Source organism: Anguilla rostrata, chromosome 16 (assembly GCF_018555375.3).
Source record: "Anguilla rostrata isolate EN2019 chromosome 16, ASM1855537v3, whole genome shotgun sequence".
Taxonomy (NCBI): Eukaryota; Metazoa; Chordata; class Actinopteri; order Anguilliformes; family Anguillidae; genus Anguilla; species Anguilla rostrata.
In genome coordinates, this window is record NC_057948.1 from 19,421,700 (window position 1) to 19,438,447 (window position 16,748).

General features: G+C 42.7%; 1 protein-coding gene across 3 annotated transcripts; it reads left to right on the forward strand.

The window, feature by feature from the left end:
• The first annotated feature begins 1,344 nt into the window (after nucleotides 1–1,344).
• Nucleotides 1,345–16,227, forward strand: snapc5 (small nuclear RNA activating complex, polypeptide 5). Of its 3 annotated transcripts, none has more exons than XM_064312699.1 (4): nucleotides 1,345–1,392; nucleotides 14,853–14,979; nucleotides 15,245–15,319; nucleotides 15,399–16,227. In XM_064312699.1, exons 2-4 carry the CDS (start codon nucleotides 14,890–14,892, stop codon nucleotides 15,579–15,581), a joined length of 348 nt encoding a protein of 115 aa, XP_064168769.1. In that variant the 5' UTR covers nucleotides 1,345–1,392; nucleotides 14,853–14,889; the 3' UTR covers nucleotides 15,582–16,227. The 3 variants fall into 3 exon arrangements, with proteins under 3 accessions (XP_064168769.1, XP_064168768.1, XP_064168770.1); XM_064312698.1 differs by lacking the exon at nucleotides 1,345–1,392 and adding an exon at nucleotides 13,972–14,326; XM_064312700.1 differs by lacking the exon at nucleotides 1,345–1,392 and adding an exon at nucleotides 14,348–14,742.
• The last annotated feature ends 521 nt before the right edge of the window (nucleotides 16,228–16,748 follow it).

The window sequence follows — 16,748 nt, forward strand, 5'->3', positions numbered from 1 at the left end:
TTTTCCCTGTGGTAGGCCACTAGGCCTGTGGAAACTGTTTTAGCCACAGCTGATGGATTTCAGCTGTCTTGACATCTTGGTGAAAACCTTGAGGTAATATATCACTCATTAGGGAACGAGAGCCATATCAACACCTGACTGTGCTGTTCGGTAGGTTACTGGAAGCATGCAAGTAGTTTAGCTGTAGGTTATTCCTAGCCTTCACCCACAGCTCTCCAAGGCGTGGAAGGACTATTTTGTTTAAAATGTCTTTTTCATGCGATAGATAGTTGCTCAATTTAAGATTATCCTAAAAATGTATTTATTTACGACATACATACATCAGGCCTACAATTATACCATCCATGCTCTCCAGAGGATTGTGTTTATGCATTGCACTGTTCACTTATCCAGCACACTGGATGTTATTCTATTTTCAATATCCATTATAGTCAGAACACTGAAGAATGACAAATGTGTCAAAATATGTCAAAAGGTAAACAAATATTTTATGTCATGCAAAATGCATAGAGACACATTTAGTTTGTTTTGCTACATAATTAGCTGCATTTTATCATTATGTTATTGGCTAGTTTGATCAGACAACAGTTTTCTAGGGGGTTAAATCAAGCTAGCTATCCAGTTCACGTTTGCTTTATAGGCTAGCCATTGTAGATAATTATTTCCAGGAAGAAATAATGTCAATATTGAAACTCTTGATTGTTATTGCACAGAACAGTGACAGAGGTGAAGAAGCCCAAGTACAGCAAAGCAAAACGACAAGCTGACAGGGCGCGTTCAAAAACCAGAGTCAACCTTGAAATTGATTTTCCTCAGTGGTGACAGCTGAAGTTCACCAAGGGGATGAAAAGCGATGTGGGGCTGGCATGTTTCCTGTTGGACCTATAAGCAACCTTACCTCTAGCTATCCAGCCAGCCAGGCTTGTTGCGCTCAAGGGTGTTTCTTTCCCTCAAAGGAGGTGAGTGGGTGGGGTTGTGCATAGTGGAGTAAACACAGGACCAAGCAAGGCTAAAAATCCTGCATAGTATGACTTTAATGGAATACAACTGGCTTAAACATGGGTTAGCATGTCTTGTTTTAAATGCACAGTAGAAATGGCACTTATCTATGTGGGTGGCAGTTAAGAAGGACTGAATTCACTGCCCCCTACTGTATTGTGCGTTCCAATTTTTTATAGTCTTCGGTTTGGTTACGGTGTCAATTTTTTTGAAGAGCAGTATTCACACTTTCCCTGTTGCCGACCGACGACTGTAGAATCTTGTCTTATTGACTTGGTTTTTCATCTTGTTTTGCAGGGACCATAAATTTGTCACTGATTATTTTTTGCTTTTTTATGTCTACAGCTGTTTCTGTCAAACCTAAAGGAGGCCACAGCACAACCTGCAGTGCCGGTAAGCAGAGGACAGTCGTGCCTGTTGGCACCCCGGTTTTCACTCTAAGTGACTATTGCACCATAATAATGGGTGGGGTTGTGATTACTTTCCAATGGTTTTGCAGTACTACATGTTAGGAGATAGTTGTCATGAATACATTGGAAAACATAAACAGTATGAGGAACAGGGGCCAGACATTTCTTCCCATTTTGTCCTGAGTGTACTAGTAATATTTAATGTTTTGGTTTTTATGAGGATATTCATGAACAGGTTTGGTGAATGTGTGGAGTATTTATGTTGCTCTGCCTCCTTTTCCGAGGATGAGGGTGTTCTGATGAATTCAAGAGGGATGTTGCAAGCTTGTATTTTCCATTATGCAACAATATTACATTCTGCTAGCATCTCGATGCCCTCACATTTGTCTCAGTAATCCAACCTTTAAGCTCCTGGTGATTTTAATATTAGCTGAGCAGTAAGGGAATACTGTAAGGTAAACATCCTCTTTCTTTGTCATTTTTAGGGGCTAAGATTTGAAAAAAGTTTCTGTGTGAAATAGTGGACCAAATCTTAGGAAAGCAAGCCACATTTTCAGCCACGTGTTCACATACCACTACTACACTACACTGTAAAGTAAATAAAAAGGAATGTATTATTGAAGGTACCATATTTTCCCCAGAACTGAAGTCTGGCCTACAATAATGACATAATTCTCCTCCATCAGAGACAAGGGCTGTATCATAAGTCAGCTACACACCAGGGAATAGGATATTTCATTCACTGGCCAGGCTCAGGATTCCAACAATAACATCTTCCTGCCGAAGAAAAATTCCTTCATCTCACACACTTCTCTCTGCAGGGACACACTGCCCCGCTAATCCTGCTTCCTGTAAATGAAGTCATTTCACAATCTAATTTGAAGCTTTTCATATTTTTGAAAAAAATATATCTGCCATTGCCTTAGTCACAGGGAAAAAAAATTAATCCAGTTGATCCCTGGAATAAAAAAAAAGCTGTGCATTCCTTTTCTGTTCCTTCCTTTTTGTCAGAGAAATATTCTCATGTTACGTGTTTCTAAGCCCTGTGGCATGAGCCGCTATTTGGCCTCATAATTCCGGGGCGTTAATTGTCTGGTACAGTGCGGACGGTGAGCTGGTGGTGAAGAAGTAACAAAACAGACGGGGATATTGTTGAGAGCTGTGCCCTGCCAAAATCAACCCTAATCACAGCTTTGAATGTGCCTGGACGACGGGGGCTACGAGCCCTGTCTGTAAGTGGAGGTGACAGTGTGTCTGTGAAACGCATTACAAGTCAGAGGAAATTGGAGATAAACAGATTGAAAAAAAAAATCGCAATCTCTGCTGGAAGCAGCAGTGTACAGAGGGCAGGAAATAAACCTGTATTTAAGCTGATTACCCCAGCGGAGTCCTCAGCCCTTTCAGCAGCTCAGTGCAGCCTGGCCGCACCGCAGCCACTGCTGTTAATTAGAGATTTGCGAGGGGAAAAAGGCAGCCTTGTCAGACTTTCGGGAGTGTTAGTGATGGCTGGCTGGAGGGGGGGACGTGCGGGGGTTTTAATTGGGCCTGTATGGTGTATCGCTGGCTGGGCCTAGCTCTGGTGATAATTGCAGGACGCAGGTGGCTATAGTGACAGCTCAGCTCAGGCCAGCCCAGGCCAGCCTGTCCATTCCTGTCAGGACCCGGAACACTGAGCAGACAGCTTCCCAGCCCCACACTCATTACCCGAACCTGCCCGCCCCTTCTCCCTGGCAACACACACTGAGCCCCCTCCACAACTTTCGCAGACATCCCAACTGTGCCTGGGAAGGGTTGAGAAGAAAATGCCACAGAAAAATTACATTGCAGATTGTGGACTCAATAAAGGCCACATTAATTGTAAAAGTAGCTGCCATATTATTTTTACCACGGGAGAACATATTAAACATGTGGCAGTTGGCTAACTTTTTAGGAATTCACAAATTGTCCTAACTGTACCTTTCTTATTACTGAAGCCGGAAATCCTGCTCTGCCTTTCAAGTTTGGATGAATGAAAAATATAATTCTGGACATCACTTGACATCAGCAAACAGGCAATTCCTGTTTAAAATGAAGGAAAGCTGCATTTCAGTGCAGTCTGCTGTATTCATTGTGCTTCACCAAGTGTTTCAAACAGCTAGATTTTTTATTTTCTGGAAGGTTTCTCCTCCAAAGCTCATTTAAACCCGCATGTGTTTTCCAGCACGCAGTGCTACCTGATTTTCTTTGCATTTTTTCCTTCTGAAGTGCCTTTGCCGAGGTTATCAGCCATTTCTCATCCCAAAGCTTCCAAACATGTCATGACTGGAAAGGCGTGCCATACGCCTCGTACCATCAAGATCTGCCCGATAACCATCCCGAAACAGCTTGTCAAACACATGCACAAGACTTGTTAAGATCTGGAAAGCATGCTTGTAAAAAAAAAAATAATAAAAATGTGCCGCTGTCTACTGGCACGAATCTCCCAACAGCCCGCAACCAGAGTGCTGAGAACTTACTTACAACTTCCTGTACGTCTCCAGCTTCAGGCAGAATCATTCTGGCAGAGACGTTGAGAAGAGCAGGGCAGAATGAATCACCACTGCCACCTAGAAAAAAATCACTGAGGAAGAAAACACATTGTGCACATATTTTATATTTCAGACAGATCAACAAATTGAGTACTCAAAGTACTCAAACCAGAATGTGTTTTATGGTGGTCACTGGGTAGTGGCAGGAGAGGTGCACTTTCAGTGCAACTACTGACATGCTTTTGAGTATGATTCATTTCATAAATCCAGTAAATTAATCAGAAAATGAGGTCTAGGGGGACAAGGAGGAGGTCTGGGCTGGAGAAAGAGCAGATCTGCACATGGCTGAAATGGATCACAGCACTCAGAGAGTTGAAATGGCAAGATAGTTTGATGACACAATAGATGATTGATGTTGATCATTGTAACATTGGGAGTGCGTGGTACAGAAATGATCGGGTCTTTGCTAAACTAATCTTCTGTGCTTTTTGGGAGGCTGTTCCACGTTACTGTACTTGTGGAAAATGAATTTGGACAGAGGGATGACATCAGCTGTCAAAGTGACACTGTGCGTATTCGGTGCCCTAAAGAAAACATGCTTTGCAATGGTTAGAATAAACAATATGTTGCAGACTTCAGAAAGGACCATGTAAAATATGAAAGGGCCTACCCTATAAAACTGATGCAAAACTGTGACACCGGGTGGAATTCAATCAAAACTTAAATACCCACCCCATAAACGGTCCATCTGGCTCCTGAGGGATGTAAGATAAAAAATGAAAATTTTCACCACTGAGAAATATAATGATTCTGCCTCAGACAGAATTTTCTCTGTGCTGTTTATGGTCAGTCACAGGGGCTGATCTTACTTCTTCTGTACAGTATAGTATTTGGTACTGTAAGATGTTATATAATTACAGTATGGTGGAGCATATTTTTAATTTAGATGGTACTAGTGAAGACAGATTTCCTATGAATTTGTTCCAGTATTTTGGGTGGCTGCATAGCTACACAGTCACCATATAGTGCACTGCAGAAGGCATAGAGGGCTCTCGATATTCTAATTTATACATCTTTCAAAGTGCCAACTATATGCAGCACTGTGCAGACCTCTTCATGTATACCAGCATCTAAAGGATTTAGATACTAGCCATTATACAACCTGTTATGGAACGCAAGAAAATGTAATGTCCGATAATCTGGGCAGTCACACTCCGTCTGTAAACACTGCTCGCACTGCAGAAACCCGAGGAGGTCATTTCTCACTGACCGAATCGGACCAATAGAATTTCTCGGTTTGTGCACGCAAAATATCAGACAAGATTTTTGTGTTTAGGTGAGGCTCAGGGCTGTCTGTGAGCCGGGCGATGAAAGGCGGCGGACGCGGCGCTACAGCGTTCGCACACAGCTGTGTCTCCCCCGGGGGGACACTTGGGCTCCAGGTGCTAGACCTCAGCCCGGGAAGAGCCTGTAAATAAATGGTTTTGTCACTGTATTAACACATTCCCCCGTCCGCCGGGACCAGCTTACCCGCAAGCTGCTCACGACCACCCCCGGCCGCTCGGCCACGCCTCTGACATCACTGCAGGAGGACCTGTGCGCTTCCTCCATGCACTGCTTCTGCGGGGATGAAATCTCCCAACTCTCCCCAAGTTCTGTGTAGTTTTCAAATGTCACTCTTCCTCATTCACTTTCCCTCAGTTTCTTGGATTAGCTGTGCTTCCACATATGTGGCAACCTGACCCCCTGGCCTAATTTGGTGGAGGCACCCTTTTGGCCTTAGGTCCAAACTATTGTACACCGCTTAGATTCATATTTTTTCCAGTAAAAGTGGAAAGGAACTGTTGGAGAAACAGGCGAGATTAGCTGTATGTGAGAATGTGTGCCACACCCCAAGAGGTTAACAAATCATTTCCTTTTTAGACTTCATTATTATTTCAATGTTTCTCTGTAACACTGTCTCTCGATTACGGAGTAAATACACTAAAATGAATTGTGTGCATATGGTCAAAATATTAGAAGTAGAAGTGTCCTTAGGTAGTGAAGGTGCGGTGAATTATCTGCACTGGTTTGGGGTGTCTAGTTATAGCGTGTGGAGCAGGATTGTGGGGGAAAGGGGGATCTCTATGGTGAGGGGTACTTGGTACGCGTAGAGGGAGAGGGAGACGAAGGAGGCGGGACGAAATCTGGGAACTCAATCTCATTTTCAGGAATGTGTGGAATTTCCCTGGGCCCTGTCTCAGCCAATATTTGATTTAGATGAAAATGATAGAAGAGGCTCAGTCCCCCTCAGTCTATAACTGAGAGGCTGCCCCCCCCCCCCCGCCCCCCACCTCTAACATCCCAACCCCCACCCCAGCACAAAATTCCAACAAACACAGAAAGCTTCACAGACACCCATGTAAATACAACCCATGCAAAGACTACAAAGCTGTGTGATTCTTTGAACTATAACACCACACAAATGGATAAAAGGACCATAAGACTACTATCTATTATTCAAACTACGGCCCTCAAAAATATGAATATCACAGACCCCCCCACCTCCCCAACATACTCAGATCAGAGGTAAGCCTTGCTTGTCCTGACTTCCAGACTTTTCTGTGTGTACTAACCACTGTCTGTTAGTAGCCATTTTATGAATAATCATTCCTAAGTCATTTCAGTTCATTATCATTATCAACATCATCAAAGGAAATATGACATCTGGAATCCTTGGACCTCAGTCTGACCTCTGACCTCTTCCACTGACTAAAGAACCATTTGTGTGACGTTGCCTAACAAAGACGCATGCAAAATAAACAGTCAAATTTTATTCAGAGGTCTTTCTACACATCGCAGACATGACCATTTGGCTTCTGAGATTAAGAAAAACATCCATAGAAATGCCAGAGGGAAGCCTTGCTACTAATTATTATCTGAAAAAAGAACATTAAAAACAGTGGGGAATTCTTCCCCGGTCAGCCTGACGTTATCAGGTTGCTGTATAGCAGTGTTGCTGGGAGTAAAGGTGGGCAGGGGTGCCAGTGGTAGAGGCCTGATATATGCCATGTACATGGGCTGTGAAAAAAGGCCCAGCTGGAGGAAAGAATGAAAGTATCATTAATCACACGAGCTTTCTGTGCTGCAGGCGGGACGGTCATTCACGTTTCGCAGAGGGAGAGACGGAAAGCAGGAATGCAGTGTACGGGTGGTCAATTAGTTTAGAGTTTCAACTGTGACTGACTGGCTCGGAACCATGGGATCCCCTCCCGTCTTTTCAAAAACCGCCATCGCCATCGACAGGGAGAGAAACGCCGACGAAACCGCATGCCGCGATCAGAAGCATTCCCCGAGCTAAAATGAGAACTTCAGGCCCATTACTCCGGCCTAGATCAACAGCCTTCTCCGCCTTCTAGTGGGATCGCTTTACAACCGGTCCACCAATAGTTTTCACACTATAGAATTTTTTGATAAGCATTGGTCTTTGTTTTTGTTTAGTTTTTTTCCAATAATTAAGCCGTACTGTAACAAAGCAATTGTGTATGTGTTTGGAATCCTGTCTAATGAGTAAGCCAGCTCACCTGGTCATTTCAGATAATTAGTTGAATACCTTCTGTGGGGAATGTAACAGTCACATAAAGCTCATTTTGACACATAAATAAATATATGTATTTACTGTACGGTTTATAAGTAATGTGAACGGGATAGAGGCCAGCCATCCGTACGTAAATGCTGAACCTTGACTGAAAATTCCCAAAGAGCTTAATAATTTTCAGCTTTCATTTAAAAACTCATTACACTGTGCTGGGCTTCAGCTGATCCTCAACCACCAATAAATTGTGGTCTGGGAGTGTTGAGATATTCTGGATCATTACCAGAGTCTCACTGGTGATACCCATGTGAAATGCTTTCACCCTGAGAGGAGAGTGATTTATATGGGTGATTGTGCATTCCCAAGTCCTGGTGTTGAGAGGGGTGTGAATGGGGAGGGGAGGGTCAGCTGCAGTCTCTGGTTCATGGTTCAAACAAGGAGGCACCTCATCAAGAAACAAAAACACTTCTAATACATTTCTGAAACAATTGCTGAAGTCATTAAAGACAGAGCCAACAAAGGGGGGTGGAGGGGAGGCAGAGAAAGCGGCTCAAATTGGTTGTCGTTGGCTACCTCTGCTCTTCTGCTGGGTCTGTCAGAAACTGGGAAGGAGCTTTTGACTTGTTAATAACATCAGAGGAATTATGATAACAGTCACAGACCGTATTATCCCTAGCCACATTTCTGTGGCTGCTCTGATTACGGCACAAGTCTCGATTATTAATGACCTCCTTTGCTGTAATAACAATGTACATCCAGTCAGAGTAGGTGATTCATTTGGTCTGAGGATTTGAGTAAACAATAAGGACCGACAGTGTGCGCACGTCCACACTACCGTTCAGACAGCAGACCTGAGACATACCACGATTCTGTCCTTTCCTCCCTGTCAGATCACGCGGCCTCTGACAATTCATTCTGGCTCTGCTCCATGTTGAAGAATGTGCTGCGTGTGTGTGTGCTTCTGTGTTTCTGGGTGTACTTCTGTACGTGTGTGTGTGTCTGTGTGCATGTGTGTGCATGTGTACGTGTGTGAGTGTGTGTCTGTGTACGTGTGGATATGTGTGCTTGTGTGTGTGGGAAGCCCAAACAGGAAAAGTGAAGACTAGCGGCTCTGCCAGGAAACAAAAGGCCCGGCGTCCCCACACTCTGGCTCCACACGAACTCGTTTCCCTTCCTTCGCTACACATTCGTTTTCATTATTTAACTAGGATCGTTCCTGATGACTTCTGAAGCGCTGTCGTAACAGGGAACATCCTGAATGCACACCCCTGTCTCTGACCTCTCTTTCAATGCTGGTGAGCTGTAGTGGGAGGAGAGGCACAGATTATATCTCTGGGGTGTGGAATGCTTCTAAGCTTACACTTGGGGGGAGGTTGCCCTTTACTGGAAAACTGGAGGAATATTGTTTTCTAACCTTTTTCTTTCACCCGGGCACGCTGCAATACCCACAATCTATCTGTCTTCTTCATTGATTGATGGGTTCTTTCACTTACATTGCACAGACTGCAGCCTCCCCCCTCCCCTCTGTTCTCACTGAAAATTGAGTCATAACTTCCTGACTGCACTGTCCAAAGGTCAGTCCCCCTCGAAGCCAACCCCCTTACCCTAGCCCCCTTGCTCCCTGCCCACCGCCCTCCCCTTCTCATTTTCCCTTCACGGGGCCCCTCAAACAACACGCCCAACTCTGCATTCCACACTGAACACCTTCAAACACTCCGCCATGGCAGAAAGTAACCGAAATCCCAGCAGCCTCCCCCCACCGTCCCCCCTACAGCAGCACAATAAAGACGTCCGATGGTGCGGCGGTGTCACAAGCTCTGTGATGACAAGCGGAGGGCATCTGGGGCTCTGAGGGCTCAGATAAATATATGTGGCACAGAAGCCATGTGTATCTGTTCCTGACGTGCCAGGCTTTACGTTAAGCCCCTGCTGAACACCCCCCCAACCTCCCTACCCCACCTCCCAACAGCACCATTCGCTCTGGGAGTGGGGTGTGGGGTCAGTCGCAGCTGCGTTCCAGAGGTCCGGATCATGGGATGTCTCCCCTTTGACCCCGAGCCTGCTTCTCTGTGGGGCCCCCACTCTCTGACAGCCAGTCCCCCTCGTGCCTCCTGTTGCTCTTGTATACTGTGCACTCTCAGAGTCTGTTTCCCCCCCAAACCTCCTGTTACTCCTGTGCACTCCAGACATTCTGTAAGCTTCACGCGATGAGAGACTATCCCCATAACACATCCAGTTTCTCCGTCATACCTCTGAACACTGTGGGATCCACGGCATCACGGTCTGTTCACTTTACACCTTGTGTTGCTCCTCTAGTCTCTGGATTTACTATGAGCCAGGTTCTTCTCATTTTGTTTCTTGCTCCTCCACATTCATCAGATAGAGTTCCCCAGTGCCTCACAGTCCCAGAATTCAGCAGGACATGGGGGAGGGGGGTGAAAGGAGAGAAAAGGAGAGGGACAGGAGAGGGGTGATGAGGGAAAGGCCTATTTGTGCAGAGATGCTTTAGGAAAGCTCCCTGAATCCAGCTATTGAAATGTCTCTGCTGTTGTTGGTGGCCGATAAACTCTATTTTTCAAATCTCACTAAGATGCAGATTTGCTTCTAATTCATGAGGAAACTGTTGGGCAGTTTGGTACCTTTTTTACTAACAGTCTGCTATTCTATCGTGAATTTGGTTCTCAATTGAATTTGTTGCTCAACTATGTTAGTATTTCAAAAAGCATAATAAAGAATAATAAAACTAACATAACTATCCAATTTACTTAGGAGCAAAAAAGAGAAATGTACACTGCAGAGAGCCTGCACTTTTCTGACTTTTTCTGACTGTTACTACAGGCCCATTCATGATTTGGATATTTGGTACTTATATAAGATTTATGTTTTGATTTCTGTTTTTACAATTAGGGTTTTTTCAGCTTTCATTATACTGTACTTTTTAAAATTTCACATCCTTCCAACACAGCTGTGTGAATATCTTTGAAAATGCATTTGTGTTATCATCAGCTCTAGGGCCTGGATGTGATGCTTAGTACATTGGTCTCACAGTTTTGTCTGACTGGGTCCCTACACTGCTACACCTACACAGAATTACTAACTTCCCTGACTGAGAACTTCAAAGTGCTTTCCGTTCACACAGAAGAATTTCCCAGAATCCCCGAGGATCTCGGCACATGTACCATTTGATCTTAGGAAAATTACTTTTCAGCTGCTGCTGGTGGCGCATGCTATTTGCATTAATTTCTGTCTTCCCACACACTCTAGACTAATATATAATGTAGTCCCACATCAAATATCATAAAATAAATCAGCTGAAAATAGAGCCAGCCAGGCAGGCAGGTGCACTGTGTGCAATAAAAAAAGAAGGACCCATCTCTCTGCACCTAAAATCATTAACCTGTCAGCGGCAGTGCGGGCTTCAAACAGCACATCGCTGCTCAGCTCCTGGCAGTCCTAGCCAAGGTTACCCTATCTGTCCCATTCTCTGCCAATCTGGAGGAGAGGTGCCCAGAGAAGCGTGCATGCAACTGCCACTGCGTTTTCATCACAAGCGCAGAGATTGCACGCAACAGCGGGAGATAACACCAGCACACCACACGGCAGGTCAACTGCAGCACGCTGCTTCACACGCACAAGCACACACGCACCAACAGTCAGAAAAATGCACACACACAAACACACACACGCACGCACACACACGCACACATACCACACCACACACACACACGCACACACACACAGACACACACAAACACACGCACACGCACACACACAGACACTCACCACACGCACACACACCACACCACACACGCATACACACATACCACACCACACACGCTTACACACACACACACAGACACATACCACACCACACACACACACACCATACCACACAAGCACATGCACACACACACCACACGCACACACACACATACCACACTCAAGGCTGGGAATGAGGTAAGCTGTCTGTGCAGTGGCAGAGTACATAAAAGCCCTTCCTGCTTCACCCAGCAGAGTTAAGTTTAAATTCCACTCCATGTAACATACACTAACAGCAGGGATATTGACCACACATTTCATATTGACCAGGTCCTGGGAAAAAATTTGAGTACAGCAAATTGTGCAAGAAAAATGTAATTTGAGTTCAAAGCTTAATGTGTTTGGGGAAAATTCCAAGCTATTCCACACAGCAGGAGAGGTGTTTTCAGTAATCTTTTTTTTTTGATTCACATGATAATATTTGAATATGTATTCACATTCATAAAATAAACCTTAATAAAATTAGAGTACCTTCAGACATACAATAAGAAATATTATAAATATACGATTTTTTAAGAAAACTGATTTAAGAGTGTCAACTATAAAAGCAAAAGAAATTAAGTATTATACAAGCATTTAGAGGAATCACGTTTACTGGAATGCTACAGGAATTAGCTGGCTGATTTTTACTGTCAAGCCAAAGACTGGACAGGAAAGAGCATGCATGTATAGTATGAACTGTTTTGGTAAATCATCAGAATACTTCAACAGTAATTTAGCACTAAGTTATTCTTTCTGTGTAGTGGGCTAGGGGTTAAAGATTTCTTAATGCTCTTGAGTGACATCAACAAGGTATAAGATGGGCGAAACAAACTGGTGATTACCTGCTTTACTTTTACTAAATTCAGAATAAGTTTGGTATTTTCTTTAAACTGGATCTATATGTATGTAGTTTATGTGCACTTGTTGTAAGTCGCTCTGGATAAGAGCGTCTGCTAAGAACCTATAATGTAAATGTAATGTAATGTGTTTTGTTTAAAAACTGATCCCTGGCCACAGTAACTTCTCACATTTATTTATTTTTTATTTTTTATTTTTTATTTATTTATTTATTTTGTTAATCTCCTGATTAAAACTGAAATCAACAATTCCCCTCTAATACCCATTACTGACATTAAAGAGAGTGCAAATATTCTGTGGAAATGACTGCACCATCCAAGAAGAGCTCAAAGCAATTTTTGATTATTTATCCAAATTGTTTTGCAGTAACTTGTTGCATCTGAGAAAATGGTTTGTCTAATATGAACTAAAATCTTGCTAATGCATCACACAATGAGAGTCTACTGAAGTGGATCTACTGAGAGTCAATAAAAATGATGCACCTTCTTCATGGTAAAAATAAATAAACAGTTTATGAAAATGCTGGCGGGAATGCTAACAACAGTCACCAGCCGCTTTCGTTAACATTGTAAAATTCCTTTGAGAAGCATGTGACCCGGGGCAAGGACTGCTGTGAGGCTACGTTCAGGTACTCAACCTACAGTCCTGCAGCATATGTGCTATAATTATCAATGGGAACATCTGGATGGGTTTAGTCAAGGAATGTTACAAATTTACTAATAGGCTTAAATAACTATTTTGGATTCTCATAAAAAGCAGCTTCAGATCTGGTTCATAATTAAATCATTCTGTGATTTAGAATAGAATTTTCTATTAAAATTGCCATTATTTTTTTTAGGGTTGGATTCATTTTCTTGCTGCCATTCAATATATTTCCTCACATTCGAGTATGATAAGCTCATATCAAATTTAAACTGTGTAGGCCTGAGCTGATGCTGCCTTTGAAGTTGGTACAAGTCCCCAGTTAAGAATACATGCACGTGCATATCTCATGAGTCATGAGCCTCTTCCTTTCATCTTGCATAAATGGTCCCTTTTGCATAAAATAGCCACGGTGTGTGTATGTGTGTGCACACACATGTGTCTGGCCAAGGCACCAACTTTTTTTATCATTCTTTTTATCTCCTCTCTTTCTCTCTCTCACCCACACACTCTCTCACACACACACACACACACTTATATATATATGGCCCAAAAGGAAGGGCATGGCCTTCAAGGTGTTCTATGAGGAAGAGTCACACCATGAACGCCATTTGTTACAAATTAGGCTGCCTGGTGTAATGAAGTTGACACCTGCTAGTTCAAAAGCTTTATATGCAGGTGAGCACAGGATGACAGAAGAAAGGTATATGGAGGGCAAAGTGAGATTCTGAGAATTGCTTTTCTCCAGACTATATGTATAACAGTGCTAAACCATTGCTCATCGGTTTCTGGTAGTACAAAAATATATAAACATCACAGTAGTAATAATAGTAAGTGTTTATTTGAATACACTTAAATTAACTTCTTTTGCTGTTTAATTTGTGGTATTTAATGTTTTGGGCCTACATTCTGTAGACTCAGGGCTCCAGAGATTTGTCCATAGCGCAGATTTTATCTACCCTAACCTACCAGGCATAATTGCAAGTCAAGCCATGCTACGCTAGTTCAAACAGAACATCTGTTAGTGGTAGTGTTAATAACAAATGCTGAATGTGCAAAAATATAACCCAGCCACCATATTGCAAAGTTTATATTGTAAAGTTTGCTACTGGATATGGTCTATAGGTGTCGTTGCATTCTTTTCTTTTTTTAAACTTTGTGCTGAACAGTACTGTGTCCACTACGCGGCGATGTGGTGCCAATGAACTCCTATATACGCTCTACAGTGTGTGGTGCCCAGCTGTGGAGAACAGCCTTGTTTTAGCCAAATTCTTTCGTTCGTTTGAGAGTTCCTTTTCATTACGTTTAAGTGGGTTTTTGTACAGTGTATAGATGCTGTAACTTACGCTGCGAGTAGCTTACTTCACACAGGGAAAGGCTATGGGTAGGATTTTATGCTTTGTTGTAGGTAGCTAACGTAACGTTCACATTATGAAATGATGCTGAACATTATTTCTTCCAGCAATAATAGCTAACGCTAGAGCCTCATTTATTTGCGGTAACGTTAGGTGCTGGGAAGTCTCATTTTCGAGGAGGTAAGGTTTTGGTTTGCTTCTTTATGATGATCCATGGCGCTAGCTGGCTAGCAAGCACGCACTTAATACCGTTCCTTTCGTCGAGAAACGTATATGATTGAAGGCTACTAAATTGGCTACAGTTCTCTTCGCCATTCTCACATAACTACGGCTTTATGATATTAAATTACTCATCGTTTTCATTTGTTCCTTTATTTGCTTCTGAGAAATTAATTGCTAACCAGCAGCGCTAGTTTGTACACGGAGCTATTTTATGAATGCACAGTGTACGCCCCCAGAGGTGCGTCACGCTCTGAAAATTGAACGTGATGATTCTGTTCAGAGCATCGTTGTCGCTGTAGTGCGTGACTGAAGGTTCTCTTGTGAATAGGCATTGCGTCGCTGTCATTTGTGTGAAGTGAAGTCATTTCGGTCATGTACGTTGCTTTGTAACTGGGGAGTGATGGAAAGTAGCGCAATCAAACTGGGTATGAGCATGTGGTTTGTACTATGTGGTTTTGCTCGTGACTAGTATTGTGTTTCTCAGTGTCCAGTAATGGTGTAGGTACACTCAGTAAGTAACCATGCTGAGCCGCCTGCAGGAACTGAAGAAGGAGGAAGAGACACTACTGAAGATCAAAGCCATGCTGCAGGATCAGCTTAACAGGCTGAAGGTCAGGGCACCCGTGTGTCGAGAGACTGCCTTGTGACTACGTATGAGTGTATGTGTGTTGGGTAAACAATGTTGTGCACATGAGCTCACATCAGGTGAATTCTGACCTCTTAGTCTCCACTGGATAGAGCGGTAACTCATGATTTTCATCAGAAATCAGTGACTACCTACTACTACTACTACTAATCGTTGTAATATGATTATAATGATGATTACTTTAGAAATAAATTGCCAAGATTGTTCTGAGTGGTATCTGTGTTTTTCAGTTTGAAGAAGGGGCATTGAGGTCAATGATAAATGCCCAGCATAGTGACAACCCTGCGCAGGCCACTGCTCCAGAGGTATGTTCATTAAAATCTACCTTGATACAGTGGAGTTACTGCTGCAGTATGTTTGCTAATGTTAGTGTATTGTGTGTAGGCTCCTGTGCAGCTGGACAATGAAAGTGAGATCAACCAGACAAAGCTGCAACTGAGCACAGTAGTGGAGCATGACATGGAGGAGGAGGATGAGGATGAGGAAGATGATGACAAAGAGGAGGGGGATGAAGAAATTGATAATGAGTTTGAGATGATGGAAGAGGAAGAGGAGGATGACTACTGAACAGCTGACTCCTGAGAATGTTATTAATTTATGTGATGGGACATCCTCCAAGACATTAGCTGTTGTCAGTCAATAAGCACGTCCTTCAATAATGTTATGGAAATGTTGTTTGTATATATATTGGTAGTTGTTTTCTTTTGAGTTATCACCCCCCAGGTGTGTAACCTTCACTGCCTGAAGTAGACCCTGTAAAGAAATATATTGATTGACATAGAATGAGTATATACACTCATTCTAAGTGGTGGTGTATTTGTCAAAGTGCACAAAATCTGAATATGGAACTGGAAACTGCACTTCCATAAATGACCACATAGTGATGTCTTCCTCTGGTGTTTTTCTTATTCAGAATGTTATGGTTTGTCCTAGCTTCTTTATTCTTGGCTAAATGTATCATGTTTTTGTGAATATACCCCATGCATACACTGTACATTGCAAATGACCCCCCCCCCCCCCCGCTGCTTGTAAAACATGCCTTAAGCTGTAAACCTGTTTTGTTCTGTGTTTGCTGCCTTCCTGTACATGCTGTGCACCAGAGAAAAGATACTGTACTGGTTCCGAGCTGGAATCTCGTAGCTGTGTGTGTATATTTTTGACTATTGTAAATTTGTTAAAATTGTTGAAACAGGAATAAAGTGGTATTTTGCCATTTGCTTGTCATTAAATCCTAATGGGGATAAGTTTATTATAGATTTTGGACAGTATGTTGTTCCTTGCCAACATTATTGTACATGTTTATATTATTAACTGCTATATTTGGTTAATATGATGTTTCCATGGTTTTGTAATCTACTACAAGCTATCTGGCCTTCACAGGTCCCAGAATTAATTCTTTCACCACCACTCTGTTGAAAATTTATTTTGCCAATGGTTTTTTGCCTTCTTTAAAAATCTGGCCTGTTCACCTTTGTAGACATAACTGACTTGAAGATATACGATGTATTAATTATCAAGCGCTCCAAATTAATGCCCCATGGAGAGTTCATGCATGATTTTTAAATATAACAAAGAAATACCAATATTTAAGTAAATAAAAGGCTTAAATATTTCAGCCTGAGATCCTTTGAGGGCTCTTAAGGAAGTCAAGAATCAAATCAAGATTCAGTCTGTTCATTAGAGGGGAAATGGAATGCAGTGTTCTCAGAAGCCAGACAGAATTATGGATGGAAA